This window comes from Zonotrichia leucophrys, chromosome 12, assembly GCF_028769735.1.
Source record: "Zonotrichia leucophrys gambelii isolate GWCS_2022_RI chromosome 12, RI_Zleu_2.0, whole genome shotgun sequence".
NCBI classification, from domain to species: Eukaryota; Metazoa; Chordata; class Aves; order Passeriformes; family Passerellidae; genus Zonotrichia; species Zonotrichia leucophrys.
Genome location: NC_088182.1, coordinates 16985843 through 17001832, shown reverse-complemented (window position 1 = coordinate 17001832; position 15990 = coordinate 16985843). Strand labels below are relative to the sequence as shown.

Genomic DNA, 15990 nt, shown 5'->3' with positions numbered 1-15990 from the left:
TTCCTGGAGCTCTTCTTTTGCTGGCCTCCTGAGAAATGTGTTATAAGGGAATGAATCCACCTGGATGGGCCCCACACACAGCAAGGATCAAATCTGACCTTAGTCCATCACTCTCCACTGCACACCTGGGCACTGCTTTGGAATCTGTTGGCCCATTTTCTTTTTTTTTTTTTTAATCCCACAAATGTGAAATGGATGCAAAAAAATCAAAGTCATTGAGTAAATAAAATGAGAAGAAAAATCACAGAGGTCTCTTGGCAGAGATGAGGGAGACATCCTACTAGAGGTGCTTCTACAACTAAGAGCAGAAAGGAAACCAAGATGGATGTTAGCAAAGAGACATAATTAATGTTCATTTGGGTTTAAGTAGTGGAAAAGAATCATTTCTCTGTGAATTAAGTGGACAAAGAGATGCAGAACTAAAAGCTACCTCTCAGACTAGAAAGAGAACTGGAAGGATGTCATTTGCTTTGTGTTGCTCAAAGTTGTTTACACTCACCCCAACCAGAAAGACATCCTGACAGAAGTGCCAACAGGCAACACTCCTCCTACAGCCACCAGGGAGAAAAGAATGCACATTTAGAGGTCGTCTTTTCCTGAAGATCACCTGCACCTGGGCACTTTTTGTCACAACTGAAATTTGAATTTTCTCTAGTGATGAGCGCTCTTGACTCAATGGAGTCAAGACACACAAGCTCAGAGCTGAAGATCCATATTTAATCACTTACCACAGAACCCTGGGAATTCCCCCAGCTTTTAATCTCTCTACATTTTATGCTCTGCAGATGCAGCCAAGAGACCCCACTGCCCTGATTTGGCTTCTTTCCATCATTTTTTTTCTAAATTCATGGCTGCATCTTCCCCCTCCCAAAAAAAAGTATCAATTTGTAGATGTGAAAAAGCAGAAGGTGCTGTTTATCTCGGATGAAGACAAAAACCCCAAATCTTCTGAGACAAAAATGTTCTTTAGAAGATTCTTTCAAGAAAAAAAAGATCATTTTCTTAATTATTCACCTCTTTTTCTTGTCAGGCTCATGTAAAACACGCACATCTGATGTGGTGATAGCTGTTCTCTGCTGCAAGCTGCCAGAAATACTTGATCTTAGAAAGATCAAGCAGAGCACACCTGAGTGCAATGAAACACTTCACTGCAATGGAAAAGGCAAAATACTTCACATGATTTTCTTCAGCACTCCAGGACACATTTCACAGCTCCTTAACCTGCACTATATTTAGCACCAGGATTCACTGCAAAGGTCTGGTATATTAAAAAATGCCGTGGATTTTTGTGTTTGGCAAAAGCTGGGGAGAGATGTTTCTCAGGAATCGTTACACCTCAATATTTAATGGCTGCTTAATTCCTACTAAAATCCAGAACCACATTTTTCATTACCTAATGGGAAATAAAATCAATCCCTTTCAATCGTGATCGATGTGTGGCAGTGCCAGAACTGAACAGATTTATATTTTTAATCAAATTGTGCATCATACTTCAGACTCAATTTCAATTATTCTGTTAGTGCAGCAATGGCAGCAACAATGTATTTTTTTCTTTTTTTTTTGGAGCAAATCAAGCAATACATTTTAGAAAGCTTTCATAACATTCTGCGAGCTGACGTTGGCCAAGCAGCACAATTTCATGAGCTGTCATCACTCTGGGAGAAAAAGAACATCCAGTCACGGTATTCCCAAACCACAGATCCCTGGTTTTGCATTTTATCCCTTTATATCTTTGCAGTTTATCTCTTCTGCTGCACACACCCCCTTTGCTCAGTTCCCTTATTTTGTTTTTCATGTTTTTCCTTCGAGAGCAATTAACCAGTGCCATCCTCCACACAAAAACACTCCGTGGCTTTCCTTTTAATGTTATTTTGCCTTGATCCCACATTAATAATTTCTTTGGCTGTTTCTAGACCTTGTGGGCATTCATTTTTAGCATACCTGGGTTTGGATTCTGTTGAGCCCTCGGAACCAGAGGATCTGTCCACGTCGGAGCTCTCTCTCTGCATGATCTATTTCTTCAACATCTTCATTGAGCTCTTCCTCAGGGACCTCCTCCTTCTCAGTGAGCCTCCCTGCCTCCTTTAAAAACTTTAGCCTACTTGTTGGGATGGTTGCAATGACCTAAAATTATAAAAAAGTACTGAAAACATAAGCCTCATGCAAGAGCAACAGCATAACAATCTGTTAATTACAGAGTAATTAGAGTAATCATATTTTTGTAAGGTCTATAAAGGTGAGCTAAGCCTGCTCCTAACAGCACTTTGTACTTGGACAACTCCATTTTAGTCCCAAAAATATTTAATTTACTTTGTAAACGATTAGGATGACTTGCACCACTAAACCACAGTGTGGAGCAGGTTTCCCAAGGTTGGGAAAAGTCTTATCAATAAAAGAAATTGAAAACAAAACAAGATGGAAATATTTCAGTGTAAAAAAACTTAAGCAAATTGATAGCTCTGCAATTAGAGTCTGGGAATTTGTATGGTAATGGGAGGTGAAAATTCATTGCATCTCCTGCTGATAAATCTTCTCACCATCCCTTGGTTCATGGATTCAGCTTCCCTTTGTTCCAGCAGCTGGAATGCTTTTCTGGCATTTATCAAAACTGAGTTTTCTGAAAGGTGTGGGTCTGGTTGTTGGATTTCTCTCAGGGCTTTCTCTCACTCTGTCCTTACCACCAATAAATTCTGATTAACTTAACCCCTCTTCTCATTCTGCTTGCCCACCCAAGTGGTCCTTGGAAGTAACTAATGCAGGTGAATAATCTTTAAAAATTGCAGATACTGTAGCTGGACAATTATTTTAAATCCATTTCAGTGTTACCCTGTTGGGCAGTCATTTTCTCTTTGTTCTGATTCCTTGCATAAAACCAGGAGCAAATCATGGCAATTTAAACAAGACATTACCTGGAACACACTGAATGCTTAAATCAAATCTCCTGCAAAGCAAATTTTTAAACCCACTTAGCAAAACAACTGCTGCAATTTTCTTTTTTGTCTTCATTTCAGCAGCGAGCAACCACAACTGTGAAGCTCAGATGTATGAAAAATGAAGAGAGAACCAAGACAGCTGCCAGAAAATTGGTGAGGAGAACTTTGGAAAACTGGAATGGATGCAGTGAAGACACATGGAAATGTTCTGGATATTTTGAGGGTGAAAGCAAACCTCTGAGTTTGCTGAGGGTCTCCTTGAGCTTCACAATCCACAAGGCCAGTTTTGTTACAATGTTTTAAAGACAGATTGAAAAAAAAATATAACCAAACTAAACTCAATTTCTACACTACTATAAAACCTTTTTAAAGAGGGATTGAAAAACAAGATGCAAACCTGGAAAAGTAATGGTGTGGCATGAGCAAAGACAAACAGGAGAGAAAAAAAAAGGGGAAATGCTCATCAATTAAGTACTTACTGAAAGTCCTTCAGCCTCCCAGCTTTCAAACTACAATGCCAGCACTCTACAGAGAGAAACTACTGCAAACTCTGGGATCTGATGAAAGTGATGGTGATAAAGGATTTTTAAACCAATATTCATAAAAATAACTCGTCTGGGTCAGAACTGTGTGTGACAGAATGTTCCTCTCTTGCAGCACCTCAGCCAATGATGAGACTCTGCTTTAATTCTTTCCTTAAGGTGTTTACATGGCTTTTTATTATTCTTTTATTTTCTTTATCTGCCAACACCCACCCAGTTCAGGACACAGACTCAATAGATGCAGATTAAAGAGCTAAATAATATTCCCAGAAAAATGATCACAGTTTTAATAAGTGATCAATAATTCTGGGAATGGGATATGAAATACTTTAGAAAATCTTGGTTTTCAGAAGGGATGGGAGCTGCTAGAAAACTGTCCCTCAAATTGACTTGCTGAAAACTTCTCCTTTAATTCCTTTCACAAGTGCCTGCTTTGACACCCAAACTCTGAAATCTTGATTGCCTTTCATGGCTCACCAGAACAGCAGGTTCAGCACGTGAATTAAAAAAAAAATAAGAATAACAAATTTGTTTTGTGCTGAATGAGTCAGAGCAGCAGAGAAAAGGCTGAGACAGAAGAGAAGCATCGCTGCTAAAGGAAAAGAATTCTCTCTCACTGAAGAGCTCCCTGAAGAAAGGCCTTGCCACAGACTGTAAATCATGTAAATATGGACATAATTGATTGGTTTTAGCATCCTATTTTCTTTTCTTGTCACTAAATATTGACCACAAGACAGATATTTTTTTCCCTCTGTATTTGCTTTCTTCTCAGCAATAAAACTGTGGAGGTGTTCCAATAACAGATTTAATTTAATGCCTAAGGTCTCACAATAAACCTGGGAAACCTGGGGCAAGTAAAGTGAAAAAAAGATGCTGATATTAGTATTAGTTCTTGGTGGTTATGTAATAACCATGGATAACAACATTTAGAAGCCAAAAAATTTGATCAAAGGCTGTGGGAAATTTTCACAGCTGAATGAAGCAGTTTGTATTCTTGTCCCTCTCCCTGTTTGACTTCCCCTTTCTCCAAAAGTTGGTATATTTTCCAAGCAGTAGGAAAAAAAATTCCAATAAATCCTTCCTTGCTGAGATTATCAAACTGATTTTAGGTCTTCCTCCTGCGAGGCCTTAAGTCAAATCCTGACCTCAAGTAATAATTACAGCAGAATCATCAAATAGTGGTGGTTTTCAGCCACATATGCATTAAAAGCTGATTCTGAGCTTATTTCTAAGGAAAACTGAGGCCAAACTGCCAAAAAAAGTTGTTTGGTTTCTTTTTTTCCCAGAAGAGAACAAATAATCAGAATTGAAAGCAAGCATTTATTCACTATAATTCCAGTAGAACCACAGCAGAATTCAATTGCAGTGGGCAATTTCTTGACTCTTCATAGAGGCAAACTGTGGATCTACAAATCTCTTTACATCTTAGAGAAAAAAAATGTAACTTCACACTTCTCTTTACTGCACCAGGTGGCAACAACTTAAATATCATTAGTGCATTCAGAGGTGAAAAAATATTGTTATTATGGACTTTGCAACCTGTGTTTGTACATAAAGGAACAATGTAGAATGTTAACAGTACTGATTGTTCCTGTATTATCACTTCCAGAGTGTTAATCACAATTTGTTCAATATCATCTCATTGACGTTTGTTTCTTCATCAATACATAATTCCATATTAGCCATTGATGACAGAGGTTATGGCAGAAATTGAAAAGGAGATGTTAATTTAACTGCCATTTTCTACAACTATTAAAGGCAAAAAAAAATCTTTTTTTTTTTTTTTTTGCACTCACTCTTCCATCCTTCACACACAGAGTTAGGTGGATGGAGAATCACAGCAGAAATATTTTGAAGGTACTGGAATTTTTCCTATGACCATAGCCAGAATGACAATTTCAGCAAGGGAATGAGTTGCTTGACCTAGAACTGGAACTTCATTTCAGCTCCAAAACTTTGCCACATCCTACAGGAGGAATTCTGTTCCAGGAAAGGTCACAGTGCATTTGCCTTTGCTGCATTTTTTTTTTTTTTTTGTGACTAAAAGGCTGAAGTTGTGACTCAACATCCTTCACAAAAAAGCCTAACAGAAAATGGCCCTGGTGCCAGCACACCCTGCTAGAAAGGAAAGATTTGAAAATTAACAAAAACCTCCCAAAGGAACAGAGGGATAAATTATCCTCTCTAATAAATATCTCCTTGAAGCTCTCAGAAAGCACCTCAGGTTTCAGTGAGGGCTGCACTGAGAGAGCAAATCACAGGAATATCAGCAATATCACACCTTGGAATGTGCAGCTTCCTGAATGCTTACCTGACCCCACACCAGCTCTCCTAATCCAATAAATACACACCACATCCACTGGTCCAGCTGCAGGGGAGAACAGCTGAAGGGTTTTCCTCCAAACTGGACAATTACTATCTACAAAGAGAAGCACGAGGGAAAAGGGGTCAATTTGTCAGGGGGAAAAGGCAACAAAACAAAAACAAACACAGCCAGACAAAAAAAAAAAAAAAAAAACCAAAACAAACAAAAAAAAAAAAAAAAAAAAACCCCAAAAAACCAAAACAAAAAACCCCAAACAAACAAAAAAACTGCATAATTTTGGTCCCCAAAAATGCCCATCAAACCCCACAAACTTCTGCATCCCCAATTAAAAGTGAGAAAAAGAAATAGCAGTTCAGACTCAAGTTCCTCAGTCTCACATTGAACAGTGGTCAAATATGAATGGTCAGGAAAAAAGATAACAGGACAGTCCCCATGTGCTCTCCCAGCTCCTGATTTTTTTGATTTAATGACATTAATCCAGTTTATTTTGGAATGTCCATTGCAAGAGAGGCTTTTCCCTCTGAGTAACATTTTATTGTGTATTTACAGATGTGCATCAAGGAGAGACAGAGGGTACAGAAAATTTTAGATCTGTTGGAGGAAAGGGGTGGGAAAACCCCACTCCTTCAGCAGGATAGCAGCACACAGAGTCTGAGCAGACTGAGAAGGTTTTGCTAACTGAAAATCAGATATTATTGATATTTCTTGTTAATATTGTTGCTGCAAAATCAAGGACCTGAAATCACATCCAGAGATTTAAATTGTCCGAGTTTTACACTCCTGATTTTGAATTAGATGTTAAAGACCATCACTGTGAAGTTCTGCTCCTATCACTGCTGCCCTTCCTCCAATATTCAATTTATTGAGGAGCTTCCCTTTTAAATCCCTGTAGCCCAAGCTCAAACTGCTCTTTCCTCCTCCCAGGAGAAAGGTGCCAATGCTGAGCTGCCACTGCAGAGCTGAGCAATAACAACAAGATAAAAATAGATTTCCAAATTATAATGTAAAATTGTATCAAGCACAGGATGGAGGCCAGAAAAAGAATGGATGCAGGAGCACAAGGGGGAATTCTTACAGAAGAAAGATTTGGGGGGAAATGTGTATTACTGTGATGGGACAGCAAAGTCAGGAGGAACATGAGGAATGACAATCCAGGGGCATTCCCATCATTGCTGGGAATACTGAGCAGCATTGGGCAGTGGCATTGAACAGAAGAACAGTTCAGCATCCGCTGTTTGAAGGTAATTTGTCTTTTCAAGGAGTAATAAATAATTGTAAAAGGATTTGTTGGTATGGTATTAAACAATTTCTTCTTTAAAAAACAGTTGCAATATCAATGATGGCTGTTATTATTGTATGTACTAAGATTAATTTAAGAATTAACCCAGTTATAAGGATCAAAATTTCTGTTTTATTAGCATGGCTGCACAACATTTTCCATTACTAACACTTGTATTGATTGAGAAAATACACAAAACCAGGTGGTTTACTCTTCAATGGGCCTCCTGCAGCACTTAGATTTAAAATTAAAGAAAGAAAAAAAGAAAACACGGAGAAGAAAAGCCCAAACAACTTTGTGCTTGATTTTTTTGAGTGGATTTGTGATGATTTGGGATGAACAGCAGGTGATTCTTGCCCAGAGCTTTACCTGAATAGCAAAGGTGCCCAGGACAATAGTGCAAAAGATGGGGTTTCTGAAGATGCCGTCGAAGACGTTCCTCTCGCCGTGGATCTTGCGGGCGTTGATCTCGTTGAAGAGCTGCATCATGACAAAGGTGTTGAAGATGATGGTGTAGTGCTCAGAAGGAGGAGAGTGAAGAGGGGCGTTCCTCCCACTGTCGATCTTAAACATTTTCTCACCTAGGTGTAAGACAGAAAGAAAAGTTTCCTCTAGAATGAATCAAACCAATTTATATTCCATTAGTGTTCTTCTGCCTGTTGCCTTCTCTGCTCTGCTTTTCTAGATAAAACTTTTCTTGCCCCAATGAGCAAATCACATCTCAGCTGAGCAAGAAGCTGTTCAAATGCTGACTTTTATCTAACAATACCTAACTGCTATCTAACAACACCTACACAACCTTGGCAGTCCCACTCTTACTTTCTCTAGCAGGAATTACTCTAAGCACTCAATTCTTTCAAGTGTAACAAAATCTTAATGTCATTGCCAGAGTGTTTGAATTTTCTACAGTGGTTAGAAGCCACCCCTCTTCACCAGGTTTTACCCATTTACTAATCCAGTAATTTCTCCCAAGCATTGAAGGATATCAGTCACAAAATACACAGATTTTTAAGAGATTTGGGGTTGATCAGCAGCAGGCACTGCGGGTAATTTGGCTTTCACTCATAGATCTGACCAATCAAAAAGCAAGACACAACCCATGATGAGTAACTAAAAATGTGGTGAGCTTTGAAAAAATAAAGATTTTTTTTTTTTAATGCCACAGCCTGACAGGACCAGACAGGGAATTCTGCATTTCTGATTTCTCGAAGACATTTATGTTTTGTATGTTCAAATACAATGTATTTCTAAAAATAAAAAAGATAAAAACTTGATGGTACTGGTATCTGAAGAAACCTCCTTCTATTATTTGACCAAAATAGAAATAATTCTCATTAATTTGAAATTTAATTATGGAGGCACTGAGTTTTGCACATCATGTCACTGCAAAGCTGAGTGTTGTGGAGTTTAGAAAGGAAAAGATTATTTCCAAGGCTTATCAGAAAATTGTCTGGAATGTGTTCTTCAAAGCATGCAGGAGTTTTCCAAAGACACACAGGAGAAATTAGAATGGGGGGGAAGCCTGGTTTGCTTTTCATCTGGCTCAGTATAAAATATTTTAAACCATAAAATTCATCAAAAAGCCATTCTAACTCCCCATAAAGTTCACAGAAATTCTTGTTCCAAGATGCATATCACATGAATTACCAAGAGTTTCTTCACCTGTTTTAAAGAACCTGAAATTCCAATTATCTAATGCAGACATTCTCAAAATTCCCTGTAAATCTAACAATGTTTGAGACAACCTCTCTTCAGAAAGATGGCAATTCTTTTGGTTTAATTCCATTGTGAACAGATCATTGCCTCCTCTGAGCATCCCAAATAAGCTGCCAGATGGCCATAAAGTGGACAAAGCTTTCACAATGGAGCTCAAAAAACCTCCAAAAAAATTATAAATTTACATTTGCAGCTTTTCTGGAAGTCTGTGTATAAGAAAAAAAAAGCCTGAAAGACAACACACGTGATTTAACAGCGACTACAAAGTGACAAGAAGACAATACCCAGCTGAAAAAATCATCTGTCCTTTGAGAGGGTTCAGTTATTATTGTGGAGCAACAGAATCTATTATTAGCTCCTACTATTCCCTGCAGCAAGAAACATTTCTCCTCCTTCCCTGCCCTCTCCAAAATACAACCTATAAAAAGCATCCATTGCCAGCAAGGCCTGAAGAAGAATCCAGTAATCCAATAAATTAGACTTTTCGCCCCCTTTTAATATCCATTCCAGAAATTAAATGTCAAAGCACAGTATTATTTGTATCACTTAACACTGATTACTTACTTTCCATACCACTTAAGATCAACATTATTTCTGGACTGTGGACAACATTTTGCTCTTGGTAAAATGGATCTTGATTTTTATTGTGGTTTGTTTTGTGGGTTTTTTTAAATTTGTTTTTATGTTCCTACTCACCACGACAAGCCTCACAATGAAATTTCACTATAGAAGCAGCAGGGTGGACACTCCTATTACAGCATAACCTTCTAGGCTGTGTTTGGATATAGACTTTTGCCAAAGCCCAAACATGTATTTTATGAGGGGAAAAAAGCTCAATGAGGCCATTCCCAAGGTAACAATATATGGAAAGTGACTACAACATGACACCTGTGCTTCCCATCCCATCAACCAGGATTCACAGAACCACAGAGTGACTGGGTTGGAAGAGACCTTGGAGATAATTGAGTCCAACCCAGCCTCAACACCTCAACTAAACCATGGCACCCATGGAACAGGCCCTAATACCTCCAATAAACCATGGCACTCATGTAGCAGGCCCTAACACCTCCAATAAACCATGGCACATATGGAACAGGCCCTAGCACTTCAAATAAACCATGGCACGCATGGAACAGGCCCTAACACCTCAGCTAAACCATGGCACGCATGGAACAGGCCCTAACACCTCAATAAACCATGGCACCCATGGAACAGGCCCTAACACCTCAAATAAACCATGGCACCCATGGAACAGGCCCTAACACCTCAAATAAACCATGGCACCATGGAAGCATGCTTAACACTCTTAAACTATGGCACCATGGATCAGGCCTAACACCCCAAAACACCATGCACATGAGCAGGCTCTAACCTCAGCTAAACTATGCACCCATGGAAACAGGCCCTAACTCAAAAAACATGCACAGGAACATGCCAACACGCAATAAACCATGGACACATGAAAGGCCCTAATACCTACATAAACATGCACACATGGAACAGGCCCAACACTCCAATAACCATGGCACATGGAAGAGCCCTAACACCCAGCTAAACATGGCACACATGAACAGGCCTAACACTAAACCATGGCCCAGGAACAGGCTATACTTCCAAAAACATGGCGACCATGTAGCAGGCCTTAACACCTCAATAACATGCCACATGGACAGGCCCTAACACTAATAACCATGGCCACATGGACAGCGCCTAACACTCAAATAAAACATGGCACCCATGGAACAGGCCCTAACACCTCAAATAAACCATGGCACCCATGTAGCAGGCCCTAACACCTCAAATAAACCATGGCACACATGGAACAGGCCCTAACACCTCAAATAAACCATGGCACCCATGGAACAGGCCCTAACACCTCAAATAAACCATGGCACCCATGTAGCAGGCCCTAACACCTCAAATAAACCATGGCACACATGGAACAGGCCCTAACACCTCAAATAAACCATGGCACCCAGTGCCACATCCAGGCTTTTTTAAACACATCTAGTCATGGTGACTCCACCACCTCCCTGAGCAGGTCATTCCAGTACTTTATCACTCTTTCTGTGAAAAACTTTTTCCTGATATCCAAAAAAAGTGTAAGGATCATGAAAGCAATAAGCGCGCATAAATTCGTTACATTGAAAGCATTTTGACACTTCAGCCATCCAACCCAGCTGCTCGTGAGCTGAGCACCGAGTGTGGGCGAGCTCCTCACCGACAAAGAGCAGGGTGAAGATGAGGGTGAGCTGGTAGACGGCGTGGCCCAGGATGTTTTTCATCATGGTGCGGGAGATGAGCGGCTTGTTGCGGCCGTAGGGTTTGCGCAGCAGCAGCGCCTCGGTCGGCGGCTCCGTGGCCAGCGCCAGCGAGGCAAACGTGTCCATGATCAGGTTCACCCACAGCATCTGCACGGCCTTCAGGGGAGAGTCCTGAGGGGAAAAATCAAAAATGTTTGTATTTCCCAGGAAAAGCCTGGCTGGGGGTTCATTTTTCTCATGGGGCTCAGAAATCCCTGCACTGAGGAACATTCTTCCATTCCTTCTGCAGGACCAGGAGCACAATGACCCGAGCAGAAATCATCTCCCTGCAGGCATTTCATCAGCACCATTTGCAACTACAAAACTCGTACCAAGCATGACAGTAACTCCTTCTAACACCTATTGCAATGCTCTCTTTTCCTTCGTGCATCGTGCTTGAATTTTCAGCTGAAATTAGATATAACTAGAGAATCCAAGTTTTTCTCGTGGAAGAATCATTATATTATTGAAACAGATTAAAAAGCAACATTTCCTTTATACTAAAACCTACCTGTCTTTTTTTTTTTTCAGAGACAGCTTGAAATTATTAAAAATTTATGGAACAATTACGGTGACATCGTGATACATTACACTTAAATAAGAGCATTAAAAGTAGTGACATAATAAAAAAAAAAGCCTGATATTTTGATTTAAAAAAATCTGAAACTTATTAAACTATATCAAATGTGCAAAAGCAAGACAACCTATTCTTTTTTACTAAAAGGAAAGCCTATTTGGCACTATAGAAATGGAATGAAAAACCCCAAATACTGGTATTTGATGCAGGCTGTCGTTTTGGAAGCAGATTCCAGTCACTAGAAGGAGCTCTTTCCTCACACAATCCCATAAAGTCGGTGGTCATAATACAGAGGACTCTAGGTCATGTTTAAAAACCCCAAAATTAACTAAATAAAGCAAAATTACACAGATCTCAGGAGAATGCTGGACAATCCTTAATGAAGTTTTGATGTGTAACTCTCTGAGGCAGCTGTGAGGAGAGAGAAATGTTTCAAGGAGCCAGAGGAGGAAAAACAAAAAAAATTAAACTCCTGTGCCTTTAGACTGTATAAAACAGGCAGCATTAGCAAGGTCTGCTTCCTGTTCCAAACTGACCATTTTTATGAGGGAAAAAAGAATCACCAAAGTAATAAAGCATCAGCATGACAAATTTCATCATGAAATTGAGTTACTCTGCTGTGTGAAAGCTGGGAGAGGCAGCACTATTTTTATGTATTTCATTACCATGGTGCTGCAGCAATGAAACCAAAACAATGTAGAGGACAGGATACAAACAAGAGCAAAGCCAACAAAACTCCCTGAGAACTCTGCCCATTTCTTCAAAGGGTTAAATGTTCATTTTTAATGAAATACCATAAAAGAACATGCATTCAGTATCCCAAGGACTGATAGAAAACAAGAGTAAGTGCTTTGGTCTCTTGAGCATCTGGTTTAGATTCCAACTCTCCCTTGAGATAAAATATTATTTGCCCTTAAAAACACATTTTTAACACATTTACACAGATTTTGATGCATTTAATTTATTTAAAAAAATAAATTTGGGCTTATTCAAAGGGATGGAGAAAAGCAATCTCCTGTTTCTCAGTCTTACAGGTTGGGCTCATCACAGCAGAGAGGACAATTAGCATTAATAGATTCTTGATCTCTTGGTTATGGGTTGCATTAACTGAGCTTATCTGGAGAGCTCAGCTCACTCATTTGAAATGCAGTTGCAGAAACAGAAAATGTCTTTGTCTTTAGAGATGGCTAAAAAACTAAAGGTGATCAGGACAAACTTCATCCCAAATTGAGGCTTCATTCATTTTTATTAACACTAATGGCTCCAACAAAGAGAGCACTTGCAGTAAAAAGCAGTTTGTGGCTGGGGCTCACAGACCCTCGAAGGGACACAGGTAAAAAGGAAAACATCTTTTCTGATGAAGAATTTTCCTTATCATGTTTTTGCCTGTCTCATTAATAAGTTTGAGCAAGCTCCTCTGCTTTGATCTGTTACAAAAACTCAATTTCCACTTCACACACTGAATTCTCTGTCAATAAAACCAAATTTCCCCGTTAGATTTAATAGATGGAGTCAGAGATTCAGGTGTCTATCAGAGCCTGCCATATTCCCAGCAGAACAGGAAAAGCAGGGTATTTCAATCTCTAAATCACACAACTGTAATTGGCAGTCATCAGTTTTGGCAACAACATGTTCTCACCATTTCACACTGCCAATCACCTTGGGTGGCTGTGGTGCCCCTAATAATTATCTATTATTGGCAGTGCTACACTGCTCAGTGGAGTGTGAGAGCTCATTCCAGGCTGAAGCCAAAACATTAAATACACATTAGTCTGGGCAGGCAGTGGAATGAAATTTCCACTGTAACTCTATCTGATTTCTGATTAGTTGGTGGAAACTGAGGGAAATACATATCAGCTAAGGAGCTTAGGCTTCCACTGCAGATTTTAGTCACTTATGCAAGTGGGATGCAAATCAACCTTCTTTTCTTTGTGTTTTAGCCGCTAACTGACCGGCCAATAATTCTTCATTCCCTCTCTGAAAACTTTGGGGATGTGAACCACCCAAAATCACCACTTATTCATCAAATTCCTTTCACTTGACCTTGGAATAGGTTAGCCTTGGCCTAGAGGTAAAAGGAAAATGTCCCTTAAATCAAGTGATGTTACACTTCATCTTGGAAACACTTAAAAGTACAAATTGCCAAAGGCTGGAAATAAACTACAAATCTTTTGTGACATGCAGAGCCTCACAAATTTTAGAGCTTGTTACTTTTGATTTAGATGACAAGCTGCGAGGGAACAAAAAGGTATTTTCACCCTTACCTTTTTACTCCTGTTTGCCACAGAACACATGCAGGTATTCAGAAAAATGAGCATTTCTGGGAGTTACCTTTCTATACATTAATGCAAAAAAAGTCCCTGTGCAGCAAGATCACACTGTCTGCTAATTGTATGGAAGTGGCATCCTCAATTCCATCCCCATGCCTTGCCAAAACAAAGCTAAACAGCACAGACTTTGATTTTATATTACAGCTTTTTCAAGTTTGCCTGTGCTATTATTTTAGAATTTGCCAAGTACAGTTCTGCAGTAAAACATTATAACCACATAAATTACTCCCTTTTACATGTAAGTATAGATCATCCTCATTTTTTTGAACAAGATCTGTAAAAACAATCAGTGATTCATGCAGCAGTTCATTGCTACAGTGCCTTTTAATTAACATTTAATTTTCCAAACATAATGTCCTATGGAGTCACTGTTTTCAGCTCCTAATGTCTGCTAAAACACCAAGTCTCTCTCAAAGTGCAAGAATAATAATTTGAATGTAAAATGTTAAAACACAGCCTTTGTCTTCCCTTTTTTCAGTGCAAGCCTTTTGAAGAGTTACAATTGCCTCAACAGTTGGAGCCACAGACCGAACCTGGCACGGAGAGAAACCCTCTTGTTTCATGGCTCCAGTAAAAAAAAATGTTTCCATTTGACTGAGCTGCATTTTAAAATCTTCATTTTGTTCATAGCCAGATCACTGTGGACAGCTCCAAATGTAATGAGCTGATGTCCTCTGGGTGCTGTGTGGTTTTTGGGGACAGGGAGAGGCGTGAGCCCATCCAGGGCCCTACAGGACACCCAGAGATGTGGAGCAGTGACTCACTGCAAGCACAAAACTCACAAGAATCGTAGGCAGAGCTCCAAAGAACCACCCTCACTGCATCAATCAGGGGCTCTGCAAAACTGTTATTCAGAGAATGAAGTCAGAATATAAAAGTTTGTAGCTCATAAATCCGCTGGAAAAACAAACGATGGGTTTAAGCTGAGGCAGCGGCTGCAGAAGAGAAAGAACAATTCTGCACAAATTGGTCAAGACCACCACACCCTGACCACACTAAAAGTGGGCAGTGGGCACCACAGGGAAGGCAGCAAGAGGGAACTGAGTTAGATTAATTAAAAATAAGGTGAATGAGCCCAGCTCAGCTGCACTGAGCCACACAAACCTCTCTGGGAGTAAGCTGAGGTGTGAACTCCTCTGGGGTCTGTGCACACACACAGACAGAGCTAAACCCACCCCTGCACCCCAGACTGAGGCTCCTGAGTCACCTTCCCACCAGGGACTTCTCCAAGCTCTGCTTTCCTGGGTGACCCAGATCTCAGAGCCCCTTACATAATTACAGCCTCACAACACAGAAGTTCATTATTAGCTCAAAATTCAGATCTTGTGGCTTACAGATTGAGCTGCTGTAAACTGAAACAGGGCCCCGTGTAAGTGAGATCTCTTGGAGGGGTGGTTGTGGCAGCAGCTGTGCTAGGCTTGTCAGCAGGTGACACTGGATCTGTAATTCTTATGCTGCTCAGAATATGGTTGCTGTCACCTTAACATGACTTCATGCTGGGAACCACGGGAGACAAGAGAAACAACCATTTGCATTGGTCCTGTGCATAATGAATTCTTTGACAGCCCACTGTTTGTCCTGCATAAGCTTTATCTGGCACTGGAGCAGTACAGAGACATTTTGTACACATCACTATCCACTGGAACAGCAAACCAGAATGAAAGAGAAATCACAGATAAGGCAGATATTCTCTAACAGCAGCATCTTCTTGAAGCAGGCATTGGGTAGATGAAACATAAAATTATATTTGCTTAAAATTAACAGAATTGAACTAAACAGCAGTTCCCTGAAGTGGCATTGGCAAGGACCTTCATTTCATTAATCTACTTGAGGAAAAAAGCAGCAGATTATTAAAATGGCCACTAATGGTCCCAGGTTCTGCCTAATGTTTTTCTTAAGCCTCCCAAGGTGCCCTGGACCAAACAAATCATCTCCTGCGTGGGCAATGCACTCTCTGGGTGCCCCTTGGAGGGCTGGCTGCACT

The 15990-nt window shown here is 40.0% G+C and overlaps 1 protein-coding gene across 5 annotated transcripts in view; it reads right to left on the bottom strand.

Moving 5' to 3' along the window:
- The window catches only part of ATP2B2 (ATPase plasma membrane Ca2+ transporting 2), a 402969-nt gene that overhangs the window by 18973 nt on the left and 368006 nt on the right, over positions 1-15990 (bottom strand). For all 5 annotated transcript variants that reach the window (XM_064723726.1, XM_064723729.1, XM_064723730.1 and 2 more), the window contains 4 exons: positions 11018-11231; positions 7450-7661; positions 5787-5894; positions 1942-2124 (listed from right to left, as the gene is read on the bottom strand). In XM_064723726.1, coding sequence (XP_064579796.1) covers positions 1942-2124; positions 5787-5894; positions 7450-7661; positions 11018-11231 — 717 coding nt within the window. The remainder of the gene's footprint in view (positions 1-1941; positions 2125-5786; positions 5895-7449; positions 7662-11017; positions 11232-15990) is intronic.